This window comes from Theropithecus gelada, chromosome 2, assembly GCF_003255815.1.
Source record: "Theropithecus gelada isolate Dixy chromosome 2, Tgel_1.0, whole genome shotgun sequence".
Taxonomy (NCBI): domain Eukaryota; kingdom Metazoa; phylum Chordata; class Mammalia; order Primates; family Cercopithecidae; genus Theropithecus; species Theropithecus gelada.
This window is the reverse complement of record NC_037669.1, coordinates 40880039-40901792: the sequence shown is the minus strand read 5'-3', so window position 1 is coordinate 40901792 and position 21754 is coordinate 40880039. Positions and strand designations below refer to the sequence as shown.

Here is a 21754-nt window from a genome sequence, read left to right as displayed (position 1 = left end):
AAGGCCAGATGTTATCAGCAGCTGAACAGCATCTACAGAAATCAGCTGCAAAGACAGAAGCAGAACAACCGATTTGGTGGAGAGATCTGATAACAAAAAGTTGGGAAATACGTAAAGTAATAACTTAGGGTAGACGTTATGCTTGTATTTCTCCAGGCAAAAATCAACAACCGATTTGGATACCATCAAGACACCTGAAACCTTATCATGAGTCAGAGCCAAGGAAGAGACTCCGTGAGGATCCTGAGGACCCCACGGTTGCAGTCATGTCGAGACTGACGCTGAGGAGGACCCCAACTGTCACAAGCAACACCCGTCGAACACAGCCACCCACCTGGGGACAGATCAAGAAGCTGTCACAGATGGCAGAAGAAAACCTGAGGAAAGTGGGACAACCAGTCACAATGAATAATTTAATGGTAGCTATGATAGCAGTTATCACCACTGCCATGAGTATTCCTTCAATAAGGACTGGCAATAATGCCTGGATGCAATCACTCTATGACAAGTTACACATGCCCTCTGATCTCACTATTTACCATAATAAATCTGCTCCTATAATTGAGGCATATCGCCCTTAAAAACCTATTCTGTAAACAGGATTGGACCCAGTTAGAAAAAATGAACGTACTTGTTTAGGAAGATTGCTTTGCAGAACAGGCAGAGGTGCTACACAACGATTCCTATGGAATAGTTATTAATTGGACCCCTAAGGGGATGCTTAGCTTGAATTGCACCTCTCAGTCTGTGTGCCAGGGCCACACTATGTTCAGATGATCTGAACAAAATGGTCAGATAGTAGACATGATAAGAAGTATGGCAAAAGTTCCTATTATCTGGAACCATGGCAGTATAGTGGCACCTCAACCGCAAATGATATGGCCCACTCTAGGAGTTAAACATAGGGATTTGTGGACACTATTAAATTCTCTTACAAAGATCAAAATTTGGGAAAGAATAAAAAAGCATCTAGAAGGACACTCTACAAACTTGTCTTTGGATACAGCAAAATTAAAAGAACAAATATTTAAAGCATCCCACGCACACCTGACCTTAACGCTAGGAACTGGAGTGCTTTAAAGGAGCTCCAGACAAATTAGCAGCTAGTAAACCATTTAAATGGATAAAAACACTTGGAAGCTCTGTGATTTCAATGATGACTGTGCTTTTAATCTATGTTGTTTGTCTTTGTATAGTCTGCAGACGCGGATCCCGACTCCTGCGAAAAGTAGCTCACTGTGACAAAGCTGCCCTTGCTTTTATCTCTTTGCAAATCAAAGAAGGGAGACATGTTGGGAGCAAGTCCCCCAAAATCTGGCCATAAACTGGCCCCAAAACTGGCCATAAACAAAATCTCTGTAGCACTGTGACATGTTCATAATGGCCCTAACACCCAAGCTTGAAGGTTGTGGGTTTACGGGAATGAGGGCAAGGAACACCTGGCCCAACCAGGGTAGAAAACTGCTTAAAGGCATTCTTAAGCCACAAAAATAGCACGAGTGATTTATGCTTTAAGGGTATGTTCCCACTGCAGTTAACTAGCCCAATCTATTCCTTTAATTTGGCCCATCCCTTCATTTCCCATAAGGGATACTTTTAGTTAATTTAATATCTATAGAAACAATGCTAATGCCTGGTTTGCTATTAATAAATATGTAGGTAAATCTCTGTTCGTGGCTCTCAGCTCTGAAGGCTGTGAGAACCCTGATTTCCCACTTCACACCTCTATATTTTTGTGTGTGTGTCTTTAATTCCTCTAGCGCTGCTGGGTTAGGGTCTCCCCAACCGAGCTGGTCTTGTCACATCTCAATAGATACATGAGAAAGTATATGAAAAAATTCAACACCCATTCAATGGTTTAAAATATATTTTTCCTATAAGCATATATACATATATCCTTATAGGAAAATAAGAGCAAAATAAACTTTCTTAATCTTACAAAGACCATCTACAAAAATCCTCCAGCAAACATCACACTTAAAGGTGAAGTAATGCAAACATTTCCCCTACAATCAGTAATGAGACAGGAAAACCACCATTCTTGTCCATTTTAGTCAGTACTATACTGGAGGCCTATAGGGGACAAACTCAAAGGTAGTTTCCACAAGTCCCACCTCATAGTATTCTTGCCCGTGAGTGTGCATGGGACCTGTGACTTCCTTTTAACTAATAGAATATGACAAAGGTCATGGGATAGCACTTCTGTGATCACATATGATTACGACCTCCATCTTGTAAGGAAACTCACACCCTTATTGATTTTGAAGCAGCAAGGTATTCTGTTGTGAGCTGGCTTATTGAGAGGGCATATGGCAAAAAACTGAGGATCACCTCTGGCCAAACAGCCAGCAAAAAGTTTAGGCCCTCAATCCAACAACATGCAAGTTATGTGAATGCTACCAACAACAAAATGAGCTTGAAAAAGGATCCTTTCCCAGTCAAACCTCAGAAGATAGCACAGCCCTGGCCACAATTTTAATTTGCAAGACCCTGCAACTAAAAAGTCAGCTAAGAATATATATTTTTTAATTCTTAATAAGCCAGACATGGTGGCACATGCCTGTAGTTCCAGATACTTGGAAGGCTGAAAAAGAAGGATCCCTTGAGCCTAGGGGTTTGAGGCCAGCCTGAACAACATAGTGAGACTCTATCTCTGAAAAACATTTTTAAAACTTTTTGTAAACTCAAGTAAGCTATGACTAGTCTCCTAATCCGCTGAAACTATGAGATAATAAATGTGTATTAAGTCATTAAGTTTATGGTAATATTGTTACATAGCAATAAATAGTTAATACAAGGTCCTACCCAGTGTAATATGGTAACAAAAACAAATAAAAGATGTGTGTGTGTTTATATAATGTATAAATATGTATGAATATATTATAAAATATGTATATATAAGTACCATTTACAAAAGCATTAAAAATATCAAATATTTCTCAAAGAACTTAAAGCAGAGCTAACATTTGATCCAGCAATCCCATTACTAGGTATACACCCAAAGGAAAAGAAATCATTCTACCAAAAAGTCATCTGCCCTCATATGTTTAGTACAGCACTATTCATAATAGCAAGGACATGGAATCAACCCAGGTGCCCATCAACAGTGGATCAGATAAAGAAAATGTGGTACATATACACCATAGAATACTATGCAGCCATAAAAAATAAAATAAAATCACGACCTTTGCAGCAACAAAAATTCAGCTAGAGGCAATAATCCTAAAAGAATTAATGCAGGAACAGAAAACAATACTACATGTTCTCACTTAAAAGTAGGAGCTAAACATTGAGCACACATGGACATAAACATTGGAAAAATGGACACTATGAACTGCTAGAAGATGGAGGAAGGCAAACTACATACTAGATGGAAAAACTACCTATTTGGTACTATGCTCACCACCTGGGTGACAGGATCCACAGTCCAAACCTCAGCATCACACAATATGTCCATGTAATAAACATGCCCATGCATCCTCTGTGTCTAAAAGTTGAAAATTTTTAAAAAATCAAATATTTAAGACAAAACCTAAAAAAATGTGGAACACCTCTACAAAAAAATCTATAAATGTTACTTGGGGAAAGCAAAGACTCTAAGCAAACAAAGGAATATAACATATGTCCACAGATTGAATGAATCACTATTGTCATTGTCAATGACAGAGAGTCAATATTGCCATCTCCCATAGCCATGTCAGTTCTCCCGAAAATTATCTATAGATTCAAGGTAGTTCTAATCAAAATCTCACAAGGGTGTTTGTGGAATTTTTCAAGCCATTTCTTAAACTTAAATAGAAATGCAAGGGCGGCTGGCAAGATGGCCAAATAGGAACAGCTCTGGTCTGCAGCTCCAAGTGAGATCAACACAGAAGGCGAATAATTTATGTATTTCGAACAGACGTATCCAGTTCATTTCACTGGGACTGGTTAGACAGTGGGTGCAGACCATCGAGGACGAGCAGAAGCAGCGTGGGGGGTTGTCTCACCCAGGAAGTGCAAGGGGTTGAGGAACTCCCTCCTTCAGTCAAGGGAAGCCGTGAGGGACTGTGCTGTGAGGAACACTGCATTCCGGCTCATATACTACACTTTCCATAGTCTTCACAACCCGCAGACTAGGTTTCAAGAGCAAAACAGGGCAGCCATTTGAGTAGACACCGAGCAAGCTGCAGGAGTTGATTTTCATACCTCAGTGGCACCTGGAATGCCAGTGAGACAGAACCATTCAATCCCCTGGAAAGTGGGCTGAAGCCAGGGATCCAAGTGGTCTAGCTCAGTGGATCCCAACCCCACGGAGCACAGCAAGCTAAGATCTACTGGCTTGAAACTCTTGCTGTCAACACAGCAGTCTGAGGTCGATCTGAAACATGCCATCTTTGTCGGGGGAGGGGCGTCCACCATTACTGAGGCTTGAGTAGGTGGTTTTCTGCTGACAGTGTAAACAAAGCCGCCAGGAAGTTCCACCTGGATGGAGCCCACCGCAGCTCCACAAAGGTGCTATAGCCAGACTACCTCTCTAAATTCCTCCTCTCTGGGCAGGGCCTCTCTGAAAGACAGGCAGCAGCCCCAGTCAGGGGCTTATAGATAAAACTCCCATCGCCCTGGGACAGAGCAGCTGGAGGAAGGGGCGGGTGTGAGCACAGCTTCAGCAGACTTAAACATTCCTGGTTGCTAGCTCTGAATAGATATCTCCCAGCACAGTGCTCGAGCTTTGCTAAGGAACAGACTGCCTCCTCAACTGGGCGACACCTCCTAGCAGGGGTCGACAGACACCTCATATAGGAGAGCACCGGCTGGCATCTGACGGGTGCCCCTTTGGGATGAAGCTTACAGAAAAAGAAACAGGCAGCAATCTTTGCTGTTCTATAGCATCCACTGGTGATACCCAAGCAAACAGTCTGGAGTAGACCTCCAGCAAACACCAGCAGACCTGCAGCAGACAGCCTGACTATTAGAAAGAAAACTAACAGAAAGGAATAGTATCAACATCAACAAAAAGGACATCCACACCAAAACCCCATCCAAAGGTCACCAACATCAAAGACCAAAGGTAGATAAATCCACAAAGATGGGGAGAAACCAGCGCAAAAAGGCTGAACGTTCCAAGAACCAGAACAACTCTTCTCCTCCAAAGGATCACAACTCCTCGCCAGCAAGGGAACAAAACTGCATGGGGAATGAATTTGACAGAAGTAGGCTTCAGAAGGTAGGCAATAAAAAACTCCCGCGAGCTAAAGCAGCATATTCTAACCCAATGCAAGGAAACTAAGAACCTAGAAAAAATGTTAGATGCATTGCTAACTAGATTAACCAATTAAGAGAAGAACATAAATGACCTGATGGAGCTGAAAAACACTGAACGAGAAGTTTTTGAAGCATACACATGTATCAACAGCCAAATCAATCAGGCGGAAGAAAGAATGAAAATCAAGACTGAAAATCAACTTATGAAATACAGCGTGAAGACAAGATTAGAAAAAAAAAGAATGAAAAGGAATGAACAAAGCCTCCAAGAAATATGGGACTATGTGAAAAGACCTAACCTATGTTTGACTGCTATACCTGAAAGTGATGGAGAGAATGGAACAAAGTTGGAAAACACTCTTCAGGATATTACCCAGGAGAACTTCCCCAACCTAGCAAGACAGGCCCAGGCCAACATTCAAATTCAGGAAATACACACAATACCACAAAGATACTCCTTGAGAAAAGCAACCCCAAGACACATAATCGTCAGATTCACCAAGGTTAAAATGAAGGAAAAAATGTCAGGTTAGCCACAAAGGAAAGCCCATCAGACTAACAGCGGATATTTCTGCAGAAACCCTACAAGCCAGAAGACAGTGTGTGGGGGGGAATATTCAACATTATTAAAGAGAAGAGTTTTCAACCCAGATTTTCATATCTAGCCAAACTAAGCTTCATAAGCAAAGGGAAATAAAATCCTTTACAGACAAGCAAATGCTTAGAGATTTTGTCAACACCAGGTCTGCCTTACAAGAGCTCCTGAAGGAAGCACTAAAAATGAAAAGGAACAACCGGTACCAGCAACTGCAAAAACATACCAAACTGTAAAGACCATCGACTCTATGGAGAAACTGCATCAACTAACGGGAAAAATAACCAGCTAGCATCATAATGACAGGATCAAATTCACACATAACAATATTAACCTTAATTGTAAACAGGCTAAATGCCCTGATTAAAAGACACAGACTGGCAAATTGGATAAAGAGTCAAGGCCCATCAGTGTGTTGTATTCAGGAGACCCATCTCATATGCACAGACACACATAGACTCAAAATAAAGGGATGGAGGAATATTTACCAAGCAAATGGAAAGCAAAATAAAGCAGGGGTTGCAATCCCAGTCTCTGATAAAACAGTCTTTAAACCAACAAAGATCAAAAGAGACAAAGAAGGTCATTACATAATGGTAAAGGGATCAATGCAACAAGAAGAGCTAACTATCCTAAATATACTTGCACCATATACAGGAGCACCCAGATTCATTAAGCAAATTCTTAGAGACCTACAAAGAGACTTAGACTCCCACACAATAATAGTGGGAGGCTTTAACACCCCACTATCAATATTAGACAGATCAATGAGACAAAAAATTAACAAAGATGTTCAGGACTTGATCTCAGCTCTCAACCAAGTGGACCTAATAGACATCTACAGAACTCACCACCCCAAATCAAGAGAATATGCTTTCACTGCAGCACCACATCACACTTATTCTAAAATTGGCCATACAACTGGAAGTAAAACACTCCTCAGCAAATGCAAAAGAACAGAAATCATAACAAACAGTCTCTCAGACCACAGTGCAATCAAATTAGAACTCAGCGTTAAGAAACTCACTCAAAACCACATAACTACATGGAAACTGAACAATATGATCCTGAATGACTACTGGGTAAATAACAAAATTAAGGCAGAAATAAAGATGTTCTTTGAAACCAATGAGAACAAAGATACACAATGTACCAGAATATCTGGGACACAGCTAAAGCAGTGTTTAGATGGAAATTTATAGCACTAAATGCCCACAGAAGAAAGTGGGAAAGATCTGAAACCAATAGCCTAATATCACAGTTAAAAGAACTAGAGAAGCAAGAGCAAACATATACAAAAGCTAGTAGAAGTCAAGAAATAACTAAGATCAGAGTAGAACTGAAGGAGATAGAGACATGAAAAACCCTTCAAAAACAATCCATAAATTCAGGAACTGGTTTTTTGAAAAGATCAACAAAATAAATAGACCACTAGCTAGAGTAATAAATAAGAACAGAGAGAAGAATCAAATAGATGCAGTAAAAATGATAAAGTGTATATCACCACTGATCCCACAGAAATACAAACTACCATCAGAGAATACTATAAACACCTCTGTGCAAATAAACTAGAAAATCTGAAAGAAATGGATAAATTCCTGAACACATACACCCTCCCAAGTCTAAACTAGGAAGAAGTTGAATCCCTGAATACACCAGTAACAAGTTCTGAAATTGAGGCAGAAATTAATAGCCTAACAACCAAAAACAGTCCAAGTCAACATGAATTCACAGTTGAATTCTACCAGAGGTACAAAGAGGAGCTGGTAACATTTCTTCTGAAACTATTCCAAACAATAGAAAAAGAGGGACTCCTCCCTAACTCATTTTATGAGGCCAGCTTCATCCTGATACCAAGCCCTGGCAGAGACACAACAAAAAAGGAAAATGTCAGGCCAATATCCCTGACGAACATCAGTGCAAAAATCCTCAATAAAATACTGGCAAACCACGTCCAGCAGCACATCAAAAAGCTTATCCACCAACATCGAGTCGGTTTCATCCCTCAGAAGCAAGGCTGGTTCAACATATGCAAATCAATAAACATAATCCATCACATAAGCAGAACCAAATGACAAAAACCACATGATTATCTCAATAGATGCAGAAAAGGTCTTCGACAAAATTTGACACCCTTTCATGCTAAAACCACTCAATAAACTAGGTACTGATGGAACGTATCTCAAAATAATAAGAGCTATTTATGACAAACCCACAGCCAATATCATACTGAATGGGCAAAACCTGGAAGCACTCCCTTTGAAAACTGGCATATGAAAAGGATGCCCTCTATCACCACTCCTATTCAACATAGTATTGGAAGTTCTAGCCAGGGCAGTCAGGCAAGAGAAAGAAATAAAGGGCATTCAAATAGGAAGAGGGAAAGTCAAATTGTCTTTGTTTGCAGATGACATGATTGTATATTTAGAAAACCCCATAATCTCAGCCCCAAATCTCCTTAAGCTGATAAACAACTTCAACAAAGTCTCAGAATACAAAATCAATGTGCAAAAATCACAAGTATTCCTATACACCGATAATAGACAAACAGCCAAATCCTGAGTGAACTCCCATTCACCATTGCTACTAAGAGAATAAAATGCATAGGAATACAACTTACAAAGGATGTGAAGGACCTCTTCAAGGAGAGCTACAAACCACTGCTCAAGGAAATAAGAGAGGACACAAACAAATGGAAAAACATTCCATGCTCATGGATAGGAAGAATCAATATTGTGAAAATGGCCATACTGCCCAAAGTAATTTATAGATTCAATACTATCCCCAACAAGCTACCATTGACACTCTTCACAGAATTAGAAAAAAACTACTTTAAATTTCACATGGAACCATAAAAGAACCCACATAGCCAAGACAATCCTAAGCAAAAGGAACAAAGCTGGAGGCACCATACTATCTGACTTCAAACTATACTACAAGGCTACAGTAACCAAAACACCATAGTATTCATAACAAAACAGATATACAGACCAATGAAACACAACAGAGGCCTCAGAGATAATACCACACATCTACAACCATTATGATCTTTGACAAACCTGACTAAAACAAGCAATGAGGAAAGGATTCTCTATTTAATAAATGGTGTTGGGAAAACTGGCTAGCCACATCCTGAAAACTGAAACTGGACCCCTTCCTTACACCTTACACAAAGATTAACTCAAGATGGATTAAAGACTTAAAGGTAAGACCTAAAACCATAAAAATCCTAGAAGAAAAACTATGCAATATCATTTAGGACTTAGGCATGGGCAAAGACTTCATGACCAAAACACCAAAAGCAATGGCAACAAAAGGTAAAACTGACAAATGGGATCTAACTAAACTACAGAGATTCTGCACAACAAAAGAAATTATCATCAGAGTGAACAGGCAACCTTCAGAATGGGAGAACATTTTTTGCAATGTATTCATCTGACAAAGGCTAATATCTAGAATCTACAAAGAACTTAAACAAATGTACAAGGAAATAAACAACCCCATCAAAATGTGGGTGAAGGATATAAACAGACACTCCTCAAAAGAAGACATTTATGTAGCCAACAAACATACGAAAAACAGCTCATCATCACCAGTCATTAGAGAAATGCAAATCAAAACCACAATGAGATACTATCTCATGCCAGTTAGAATGGTTATGATTAAAAAGTCAGGAAACAACAGATGCTGGAGAGGATGTGGAGAAATAGGAACACTTTTACCCTGCTGGTGGGAGTGTAAATTAGTTCAACCATTGTGGAAGACAGTGTGGTGATTCCTTAAGGATCTAGAATCAGAAATACCATTTGACTCAGCAATCCCATTACTGGGTATATACCCAAAGGATTATAAATCATTCTACTATAAAGACATATGCACATGTATGTTTATTGCAGCACTGTTCACAATAGCAAAGACTTGCAACCAACCCAAATGCCCATCAGTGATGGACTGGATAAAGCAAATGTGGCACATGTACACCATGGAATACTATGCAGCCATAAAAAAGGATTAGTTCATGTCCTTCGCAGGGACATGGATGAAGCTGGAAACCATGATTCTCAGCAAACTAAGACAAGAACAGAAAACCAAACACTGCATATTCTCACTCATAAATGGGAGTTGAACAATGAGAACACATGGACACAGGGAGGGGAATGTCACACACCAGGCCTGTTGGGGGATGGGGGTCTAGGGGAGGGGATAGCATTAGGAGAAATACCTAATGTAGATGACGGATTGATGGGTGCAGCAAACCACCATGGCACATGTATACCTATGTAACAAACCTGCACTTTCTGCACATGTATCCCAGAATTTAAAGTATAATAAGAAAAAATTAAAACAACAACAATAACAAAAATAAATACATAAAAGAGGAAGGTGCTATGCTACCTGGGAGACACAAAACAATATGATGAGTCAGGCTATAGTGTGTATTTGGAAGATAGAGAGAGTGATTGAGAGAGAGAGAGAATGAGAGACAGACAAAAAGAGCTGTAAAGAGAATCAAAAAATAATATTCTTTATAATTATACCAAATTATTGATATATTTTCTAAAGAAATAAATGTTACAAAAAATAGAAATGCAAAAGTTAAGTTTAAGAAAAAGAACTAAAATAGAATGGTTAATCAAATTGTGGAATATTCATGAAATAGAATACTACATAACAATGAAAATAAGTAAACTACAGCTAAATGCAACATGGATAAAACTCATAAATACAGTGCTGAGCAAAGGAATCCAAAAGCAAGCAACTACATATACAGTATTCCATTTTTATACATGTCAAAAACAGGCAAAATTAATCTATAGAGTTGGAAATTAGGATACCTGGGGGTAAGTGACTGGAAGGTAACATAGGGGAGTTTCTGTGATTCTAGTAAGTTTCTGTATCTTGACTTAGGTGTTTGTTATACAACGGCAAAGTTATTTCAAGGTATACACTTAAGATTTAAACAGTTTCCTGATGATTCAGTAAAATTTACACACAAACGAAAAAATAGGGGAGAGTCTATATAAAGAGTGATCCTTTAGAATATATTATAAAGAGGGAAAAAAGCAAGACACAAAACTGTATAACATGCTACATTAACATAGTATAATTTGCCTGTTTTTTGACGCATATAAAAATGGAATAATATATATGCAGTGTTTGCTTTCAGCTTCTTTTGCTCAGCAACGTATTTATGAGTTTCATCCATTTGCATTTAGCTGTAGTTTATTTATTTTCATTTTATGTAGCATGTTATACAGTTTTGTGTCTTGCTTTCTTCCTTCTTTATAATATACTCTAATGATCTTGCTAATTTGTTTAACAATATATTGTGTGTATATAAAATATATATAAATATATATGTATATTTTGTGTCTTGCTTTTTTCCCTCTTTATGCTATAAAGACCTCGCTAATTTGTTTAAAGGTCTTGCTAATTTGTTTAACCAAAAAAAATGATATTCTCTCTATATATGAAAATATATGATTTTCTATTTTGCTTATGTATGTATAAGAAATAAAATTATGTTACATATTGTATTTGCTTATATATGTACATAATGAATGTCTATAAAGAAACAATAAATTAATTACACTGTTTAGCTCTGCTGAGGGGAACTAAGTAAGTGTCCAGAGGACAGGAATAGAAGAAAGATCCTTTATTGTATATACTGTTGTACCTTTTGAATGTCAAACCCAGTAAATGTATTAGTTATGCAACACTTTGAAAAGAATCAAAGCCAATTCAAATTGCCTTTATAAAATAATATTTTAAATGTGGGTTATAAATTGGGTCTGCAAAAGTCAATTCAGATGGATCAAGTTTGCCAGAGATCTCATAAATTATAGAGTTTTCAACAAAATATTGCTTCCTGCCAGTTTAACTAATATTTTTCAGAAATTCTCTGATAATAAGTAGCAGAACACTAGAGTAAGAAAAATTAAATATACATAAGTACAGATAATTTAAGGGTCTATATGTCATAGCCTACATTTGAATTTCACTCAAAAGCCATATAAAACAATGCTATGCTTTCTCCAGTATTATATACATTTATGATTGTGATAGCAAGGACTGCTACGCCTAAAATATGAGTGTTTTATTTTATTCACTACTAAGATCATGCATTACAAAAATCAAGACTTTTTTTTCTTCCTTATTTAGGTTTAAAATTGTATTTGTAAGAAGTCCAAGGATCATCCACCAGAAACAGAATATATAAGCCTTACCAGATGCAATGGTTCATACTTGTAATCCTAATACTTTGTGAGGCCAAGACAGGAGGATAGCTTGAGCCCAGTAGTTCAAGTCTAGCCTAGGCAACACAGTGAGAACCCCAGGCCAAGCACAGTGGCTCATGCCTCTAATCCCAGCACTTTGGGAGGCTAAGGTGGGAGGATTGCTTGAGCCCAGGAATTTGAAACCAGCCTGTGCAACATGGAGAGACTCTGTCTCTACAAAAAAAAAAACAACAACAACAAAAATTAAAAATTAGCCAGGCATCGTAGTGCACACCTATGGTCCAGCTAATCAGGAGGCTAAGGTGGGAGGAGAGATTGAGCCCGGGAATTTGAAACCAGCCTGGGCAACATGGAGAGACTCTGCCTCTGCCAAAAAAAAAAAAAAAAAATTAACATTAGCCAGGCATCATAGTGCACACCTCAGGAGGCTAAGGTAGGAGGACTGCTCAAGCCTAGGAATTCAAGGTTGTAGTGAGCCATGCTCATGCTACTGTACTCCAGCTTAGGTGACAAGTGAGACCCTGTCTCAAAAAAAGCATAGTAAGAAACCATCTCTACTTTAAAAAACAAATAGCTGGGCATGGTAGCACATGCCCATAGTCCCAGCACTTAAGGAGGCTGAGGAAGGAGGACTGCTTGAGCCCAGGAGTTTGAGGCTGCAGTGAGCTATGATCACACCATTGCACTCCAGCCTGGGAGGCAGAGTGGGACCCTGTCTCCAATAACAATACTCCAATAATAGTAATAATAATAATAAAAGCCTATTACTTAACAATCTAAGACTGGTTGCTACCTTCAAACATTGTAAGACTAAAGACTGTAGGTGCCTTAATAAAATAAGCTCAAATTTATAGTATAAATTCTATAAACCAAAACACATTTAGCATAAACATACGCATACTTAGAAAATTTACATAATTATATGGCTAATATCAGATGTTTTGGAGACTGTCCCAAAAGATGCTTGATTAAATTATCCTAAATGACCTGAACCTCCCATTCACCATACTTTGATAATTTCATCTCCTACAATAAGTTATGATCGTAATGAATATTCTCAACTTATATGACAATATGTATGTATCTTTCTTAAGAGATAAATATCACATTTATCTTTAATGTAAGCATTAAAACATTTTCAAAGTTCCTGTGATTGAAACTTATCTCAAATCTGTCAGCTTGCTCTTTTATATTTCTACCAATTAATCTAATTCAGTTGAGATAATAAAATTACAACTGGAAATCATCACCACTAATCAATTCTTCCTCCCAAAAAGGCCATAAAAGGGGCCAGAACATTTCCTTCAATATTCCAATTGTGAGGGAGAAATAAAAACACTCTGTCCAACCACATAAAACTATACAGTCAAATCTACTCAACATATTAGAAGAAAAATCTTACCAGCAGAGAGAAAGATAAAATCAATATGGTAATCTAAATGGGTAATATTTTACTGGTAAAGAAAAATAAATAGTATAACAACTCTTTACTGATCTTAAATTTTTTCGATATTCTTGAAATTTCTGCTACATTACTTATTTTAAACTAAAATAACCAAAATTAGGACTAAAGAAATAAGTCCTATCTAGTTTCAGAAATATCTAAAATATAAATTCCCTTCCTCATTAAAAAAAAAAAAAAGACTAAGTACAGAGATTTGGGGCAAGATAGCTGACTAGAAGTGGTTAATGAGCACCACTCTCATGGAGAGAAAAAACAGTGGTGAATGGACGCTAGCTCTTCAACCAGAACATCCAGGTGGAAACATGGGGATTTATCAGGGAAACAGCATCACCCACAGTGAACAGAGAAGAGCTAGACAGGACAATTGCCCATCCAAAAGTGGCATGGAGCCAGGGAAGTCCTTGCACCACAGGGAACAGTGAGTGAGTGACAGTCCCCAGGGTTTCACACTTTTGCCATGGACCTTTGCATCCTTGGACTCAGGATCCCATTTCTCATGATCCCCGCAACCAGGGCCTCCAGGCTCCGAGGAGTATTGGATCCCCAGGCACCTCAACACCAGCAGCTGCAGCTCTAGCAATGGAGGAGGCCAGGCTCCCTCACACATCCCCAGGAAAGGGGCCGAATTCATGTGGCTGAAGAGTAACAAGGCCCACCGGCCTGGGACACTAGTGAGGCCACCATAGTCCTACCAGAATTCTCAGATCAGGAGCGGCTCTGTGCTTTTCTGGGACAAGCTCCCAGAGGGAGAGGCAGACCACATCCACAACCCTCCCTCCTGTGTGACCTCAGGCTGGGGAGGGTATGCAGTGATTAGGGGCAATGTAGACACCCAGTACAAGGCAGCCACCTTAAGGAAAAGTAGCCAGACTGTTTTCCACATGTGCCCCTATCCCTGCTACTTCTCACTGAGCAAGGCCTCCTGACCTAGAACCTCAGTCACCCCACACTGGGCTCTTGGGCTACTACCAGCTCTCCACTTCCCTGGGACAGAGCTCTCAGAGGGAGAGGCAGGCCACCTTGTTTGTTGCTCTACAACCTTCCCTCCTGATGCTCTCAAGATCAGGAGGGTACACAGTGATTAGGGACTACCATCAACCCCTCGCAGAGTGCAGCCACCTTACAGAAAAGCAGCAAACTGTTTTCTACATGAGTCCCCAACCCTGTTATGCTTCTCTGGGCAGTGGCTCCCTACTGGGGTCTCCAGCCACCCCCCACCTAAGCTCTCAGGCTAGTAGCAGCTCTATGCTTTTCTGGGACAGAGCTCAGAGAAGAAGCAAGCAATCCACAATTTTTGCTGCCCTGCAGCCCTTGCTCCTGTTACCCTAGAGACTGAGAGGAATTATAGTGGTTGGGAACCGATAGAAACCTCTAGCACAACACAGCCACTTTATGGAAAAGCAGCCAGACTTGTCCACATGCCTCCACTACTCTTCACTGGGTAGTGCGCCTCTTGACCTGGGCTCCCAGCACAATCACCCTGCCCTGCCTGAGCACTTCAGTAGGTGGCAGCTCTCCATTTCACTGAGGAGGAAATCCCAGAGACAACCCACAGCCCTTCTACCATAGCAGCTGCAGTGGTACTGCACTCACTGCCCTCAGGCTGGGGAAGGAACAAAGGGCCTGGTTGTTACACTGGAACCTACACCACATTGAAGCCATAGTACAGAGAGTAGCCCAGTCTGTCTTCCCTGTGAGTTCTCACTCCCAACTCTTCACCAAGCAGGGTCCCTGGGTTGGGACAGCAGAACAGCTGCCTCATCCTCAGCTGAACATTCCCACTGCTGGTGGCTTTGTGTTTCCCTGGGGCGGGGCTCCCAGAAGGAAGGAAAAGCCTCTCTGCTACTGCCTTGGCAGCAGTTCTGCCCTTGCTGCCCTTGGACTATAGATGAAACAAAGAGCCTGAGGACTTTATTCACACTGCTAGCATAACACAGTCACTATAAAGAGACAAGCCCAGTCTCCTCTTTGTGAACCTTCCAGCCCCTCCTCTTCACCAAGCAGGGCCCCCAGCTCAGGCCAGCAGGGCAGGCAGGCACCACCCCCTCGGGTGAACATCCTCAGTAACAATGTTCTGTGTTCCCTCAGAGAGAGCTCCCAGAGGCAACTGAAAGCCCCTCTACCACTGCCACTGCAGTGGTACTACCCTTTCTGCCCTTGAAACAGGAGGAATGTTCCTTTATCCCCATCACAGTACATGCGACAGCGGTGTGGCTTGCTTCTTCTGTGCCCTGCTGCTCAAACCCCTAGGGGGTAGTATGCAGATGGGCAGATCATGGGGAGTGCTTTGGGGCTTTGACCCCATGGCAGTGTCTAGGGTTGAGTGCTTACAGCTCCCAAAGCTCCAGTGGGTGTGTGTTACAGTGGGCTGTTACAGTGGGCTCTTCCAGTTTTGCTGTCTGCAGGTGGCTTATGTTAATCAGCTCAATTAGACCCTCTGCCTTATGGCAAGGACAGAGGGCTTTCTGTATCCCAGATTCTTGCCCTAGTATACCAGAAAAATCAGATGACAAGTGGGCTTGGAGGATGGGTGCAAAGTTTTATTGAGTGGTGGAGGTAGCCCTCAGTGAGGTGGATGGGGAACAAAAGGTGAGGTGGAGTGGGAAGGTGGCCTTTCCCTGGAGTCCAGCCCCAAATGAATTCTGCATCGTCCCACCTTGATGGCCTGCCTGTGTCTGCTGGTGTCTGTCAGTGTGCTCTTCTGCTCCTTTTGATGTTCAGCCACTTGTGTGTGTCATGCCCGCTAAGGTCTCTCAGGTTTATATGGGCACAGGATGGGGGCATGGCAGGCCAGAGTGGTCTTGGAAAATACAACATTTGGGAGCAAAACAGTAGTGCCTGTTCTCACATAGGTTCACAGGCAAAGGCCTGAGGGTGAAGCCCTTGCCAGGGACACCACCCTTCTCTACCCAACATTTCTCTGTCCCCCACCGCCCACCATATCAACCTCAGACTGAGAAAGCAGCAAAGATCTGAATGCTTTAACTACACCTTGAACAAACTGCAGCTGCCCTAAGGAGAAGAGGCTAGTCTGTCTCCCCCATGAGCCCTCCATCCCCCCTGCTCATCACCAGGCAGTGCCCCCCAAGCTTGGGCCCATAATACAGCCACCTCACACCAGGCTGACTGCACTGTCAGCAGCTCTGCATTTCTCTAGGGTAGAGCCCCAAGAGACAAGTGAAAGGTCCTCAGCCACAGTCACTGACCTTGGCAAGTTTCCTTCCCCTGTTGTCTCCAAGCAAGGTAAGGAACATAAAGCCTGAGCTTGCCCCAGGGCTGTGGTGTGCAGCCTGGGAGTACCAAGAAATGACATGTAGCCAGCACTCAAGTGGGAGAGGAGCCCACTTTCAGAACACTAAGAGACTACAGTTGAGAAGAAATAGAGGTGCCACATTGCTGAGCAAAGCTTGCCTACTGCTCATTATGCTTAAGTGGCATCTACTGGATCACAACCCAAAAATATTTTTCAACATCAAAATCATTTTGCTAATATATCTACCTCCCTGTGAAACCAAGGACAAGAACTCAGCTACAAATAAATGTCCTGCATAAAGTCTCAGTCCTCTGAAAACATCCAGAAAGGAAGTCAACTGACTATACTCAAATTACACCACAGTTGATGGAAAATCAGCCCACACAGACCCAGCACAACAACTCTGGCAACTCAAAAATCCAGAGTGTCTCCTTTCGCACAAAAAATCACACTAGTTCCCCAGCAAGAATTCTTAACCAGACTGAAATAGCAGAAATAGAATTCAGAATCTAGATAGAAATGAAGATCATGAAGATTCAGGAGAAAGTGGAAGCCCAATACAAGGAATCTAAGGATTATAATAAAATGATACAAGAACTGATAGATGAAATGGCCATTATAAGAAATACTCAGCCGGGTGTGGTGACTCATGCCTGTAATCCCAGCACTTTGGGAGGCCAAGGCAGATGGATCATGAGGTCATGAGATTGACCATCCTGGCCAAGATGGTGAAAGCCCATCTACTAAAAATACAAAAATTAGCCAGGCATGGTGCTGTGCACCTGTAGTCCCAGCTACTCAGGAAGCTGAGGCAGGAGAATCGCTAGAACCAGAGAGGCGGAGGTTGCAGTGAACCAAGATTGTGCCACTGCACTTCAACCTGGGCAACAGAGAGAGACTCTGTCTCAAAAAAAAAAAAAAAAAGACTCAAACTGATCTGATAGAGTGGAAAACACACTACAAGAATTTCATAATGTAATTGTAAGTATCAACAAAATAATAGACCAAGTTCAGGAAAGAATCTGAGAGCTCAATGACTGGTTCTCTGAACTAACTTGGTTAGAGAAAAAAAATGAACAAAACACTAAAAAAATAAGGGATTATGTAAAAAGACCAAATCTATAATTCATTGGTGTCCCTGAAAGAGATAAAGAGAGAGCAAGCAACTTGGAAAATATATTTCAGAATATCATCCATGAAAACATCCCCAGCCTCACTAGAGAGGCCAAAATACAAATTCAGTACCAATGTGAGGTACTACACAAAAGACCATGGCCAAGACACATAATCTTCAGATTCTCCAAGGCTAAAATAAAAGAGAAAAAGTGAAAGGCAGCTGGAGAGAAGAAGCAAGTCACCTACAAAGGAAACCCCATTAGGCTAACAGAGGACCTTTCAATAGAAACCTTACAAGCCAGAAGAAATTAGGGGTCTATATTCAGCCTTTTTAAAGAAAACAATTTCCAAGCAAGAATTTCATATCCAGCCAAACTGAGCTTCATAAGCCTCACAGAAATTAGATCCTTTCCAGATAAGCAAATGCTAAGGGAATTCATGACCACCAGACCTGCCTTACAAGAAGTCCTGAAAGGAGTACTAAATATGGAAAGCGAAGACTGTTACAAGCTACTACAAAAACACACTTAGGTATAAAAACTATTGATCCTATAAAGCAACCACATGAACAAGTCTGCACAATAGCCAGCTAGAAACATGATGAAAGGATCAAATCCACACATACCAATATTAAACTTGAATGTAAATGGGCTAAATTCTCCGATTAAAAGTCACGGAGTGGCAAGCTGTATAAAGAAGCAGGACTGAATGGTATGCTGTCTTCAAGAGGCCCATCTCACATGTAATGACACCCATAGGCTCAATGTAAAGGGATAAAGGAAAATCTAACAAGCAAATAGAAAACAGAAAAAAGCAGGGGTTGCTATTCTAATTTCAGACAAAGCATACTTTAAACCAACAAAGATCAAAAAAGACATGGAAGGACATTACATAATGGTAAAGGGTTCAATTCAACAAGAATACCTAACTTTCCTAAATATATATGCACCCAACACAGGAGCACTCAGATTCATAAAGCAAGTTCTCAGAGACCTACGAAGAGACTTAGATTACCAACAATAATAGTGGGAGACTTCAACACCCTACTGACGGTTTTTAGATAGACCATCCAGTCAGAAAATTAACAAAGATTTCCAGGATCTAAACTTAACACTTGACCAAATGGAACTATTAGACGTCTACAAAATGCTCTACCCAAAAGGAACAGAATATACTGTCTTCTCATCTGCACATAGCACATGCTCTAAAATCAACCACACAATTGGACATAAAACAATCCTCAGAAAATCTAAAAAAATGAAACCAGACCAACCACACTCTCAGGCCATAATGCAATGAAAATAAAAATAAATACTAAGAAAATCACTCAAAACCATACAATTGGATGGAAATTAAATAACCTGGTCCTAACCTTTGGGTAAACAATGAAATTATGGCAGACATCAGGAAATTCTCTGAAACTACTGAGAACCAAGAAAACATACCAGAATCTCTAGGACACAGCTAAAGTAGTGCTAAGAGGAAAGTTTATAGTGCTAAAGGTCCACATCAAAAATTCATAAAATCTCAAATTAGCAACCAAACATTACACCTAGAGAAACTAGAGAAACAATACAAAACAAACCCAAAGCTAGCAAAAGACAAGAAATAACTAAAATCAGAGCTGAAATGAAGGAAACTAAGATGCAAAAAAAAACATACAAAAGATCAATGAGTACAAGAGTTGATTTTTTGACATAAGAAATATGATAGACCACTAGCTAAGCTAATAAAGAGAAGAAGAGAGAAGATCCATATAAACAATCATAAGCGCCAAAAAAGACATTACCACCAGCCCCACAGAAATATAAAAAACCCTCAGAGACTGCTATGAACACCTCTATGCACACAGACTAGAAAACCTAAAAGAAATGAATATATTCCTGGAAACATACAAACTCCCAAGATTGAGCTAGGGAGAAATTGAATCCCTGGACAGATCAATAAAGAGTTCCAAAATTAAATCAGTAATAAAAAGCCTACCAACCATAAAGGACCCAGGACAAGAATGATTCACAGCCAAATTCCACTAGATGCATAAAGAATAGCTTGTACCATTCTAACTGAAACTACTCTAAAAAATTGAGGAGGAGGAACTCCTCTCTGACTCATCCTATGCGGCCAGCTTCATCCTGATACCAAAACCTGCAGAAATACAACAAAAAAATCTTCAGGCCAATATCCTTGATGAACACAGATGTAAAAATTCTCAACAAAATACTAGCAAACTGAATTCTGCAGCACATGAAAAAGTTAATCAATCACACTCAAGCAGGCTTTATCCTGGGATGCAAGGTTGGTTTAATAATCACAAATAAATAAATGTGATTTACTATATAAACAGAATTGAAAACAAAAACCACATGACTATCTCAATAGATGCAGAAAAGGCTTCTGGTACAATTCGATGTCCTTCATGTCAAAAACCCTCAACGAACTAGACATTGAAGGAACATATTTCAAAATAACAAGAGCTATCTATGACAAACCCATAGCCAACATCATACTGAATGGGCAAAAGCTGGAAGCATTCCCCTTGAAAACCAAAACAAGACAAAGATACCATCTCTCACCATTCCTAGTTAACATAGTACTGGAAGTCCTAGGCAGAGCAATCATGCAAGAGAAAGAAATAAAAAGCTTGTAAATATTAATAGGAAGAAAGGAAGTCAAACTATCTCTCTTTGAAGATAATATGATTCTATACATAGAAAATCCCATAATTTCAGCCCAAAAGTTCCTTAAGCTAATAAACATTGCATTAGTAGGTGACTGGATCTATATCAATTATGCATTTTCTACAAAAAAGAAACCACTATGAAAGTAAGCATAAACATTAAATTATTTCTAGCTGTTGAGATTATGAGGGAAAAAACCTGTCAAGTTAACAAAAACTTCCTCAGGAAATAATTTTGTTGTACATTAAGAAATTGTTTAATCCATAGGTTCTTACCGTTCTCGGTTAAATTTAAGAGAATGGAGAATGGCTGGCCTTTTTTGTCTAAGGTTCCACAAATGAAGTGTATCATCTGAACTTGCACTGACCAAGGCACCCTAGAACAAAAAAAAGATAAAGTAAGTGTGTGATTTACTTAATTAAGGGTTTTTGTGAAGCACAAACAAGCTAATTTACTCAATTTTTTTACTACCTGAAGAGTTACTTGCGTCTATATAATCCAGAAATATCAGGAAGGATAGGTGCATAAACTTCAATCAGGAAGGGTAAGAATGCTGAAAGTAGAAGAGGCAACTGACCCACTGCATTTCGACGGTCAGAAAGACTAGCTTAAGGAATATTTATTTACCAATAGAGAGGATTAATTATTATAGCATCATTATGATCATTAAAGGTTTTTCTTTGGGAAAAAATAGTTTAGGGATGTTTTTGTTTCTATTATTTACACATATACTATATAGCCTTACAGAGAAGCAAATATTCAATGCAGTCTTACAAAATTGAATACAGGTCATATAAAAATTCTCCTGTGCAAGAATTTTCTGTATATTTGGAAAGTGTATATTCTTCCTAAAAAGTGTATTTGGTATAATTTAATTTGCTTCTTATAGTCTAAGAAGCTTCATCAACAGTAAAGGAAAATATCCATAATAAAAGAAAACATTTCTCCAACTAGAATTTAGTATAACTATAAAATTATACTAAGATTCTTTTTATACAGCACCGCCAAATACAAATGAATCCTATTTCACATACAATAGGATATTTTCTACCTCTTAATGTGGCAGAAAGCATATGGACAGATAATAACTGTTTGTATGACTTTGCTTATATGCTTAAACTACTTATTTACTGGGTTAAATCAGATCATTTAAAAATGTTAGAA

At 39.7% G+C, this 21754-nt stretch overlaps 1 protein-coding gene across 1 annotated transcript in view; it reads right to left on the bottom strand.

The window, feature by feature from the left end:
* The window catches only part of STXBP5L (syntaxin binding protein 5 like), a 473308-nt gene that overhangs the window by 332530 nt on the left and 119024 nt on the right, over nucleotides 1–21754 (bottom strand). Inside the window, exon 5 of the mRNA XM_025375463.1 lies at nucleotides 20866–20966. Coding sequence (XP_025231248.1) covers nucleotides 20866–20966 — 101 coding nt within the window. The remainder of the gene's footprint in view (nucleotides 1–20865; nucleotides 20967–21754) is intronic.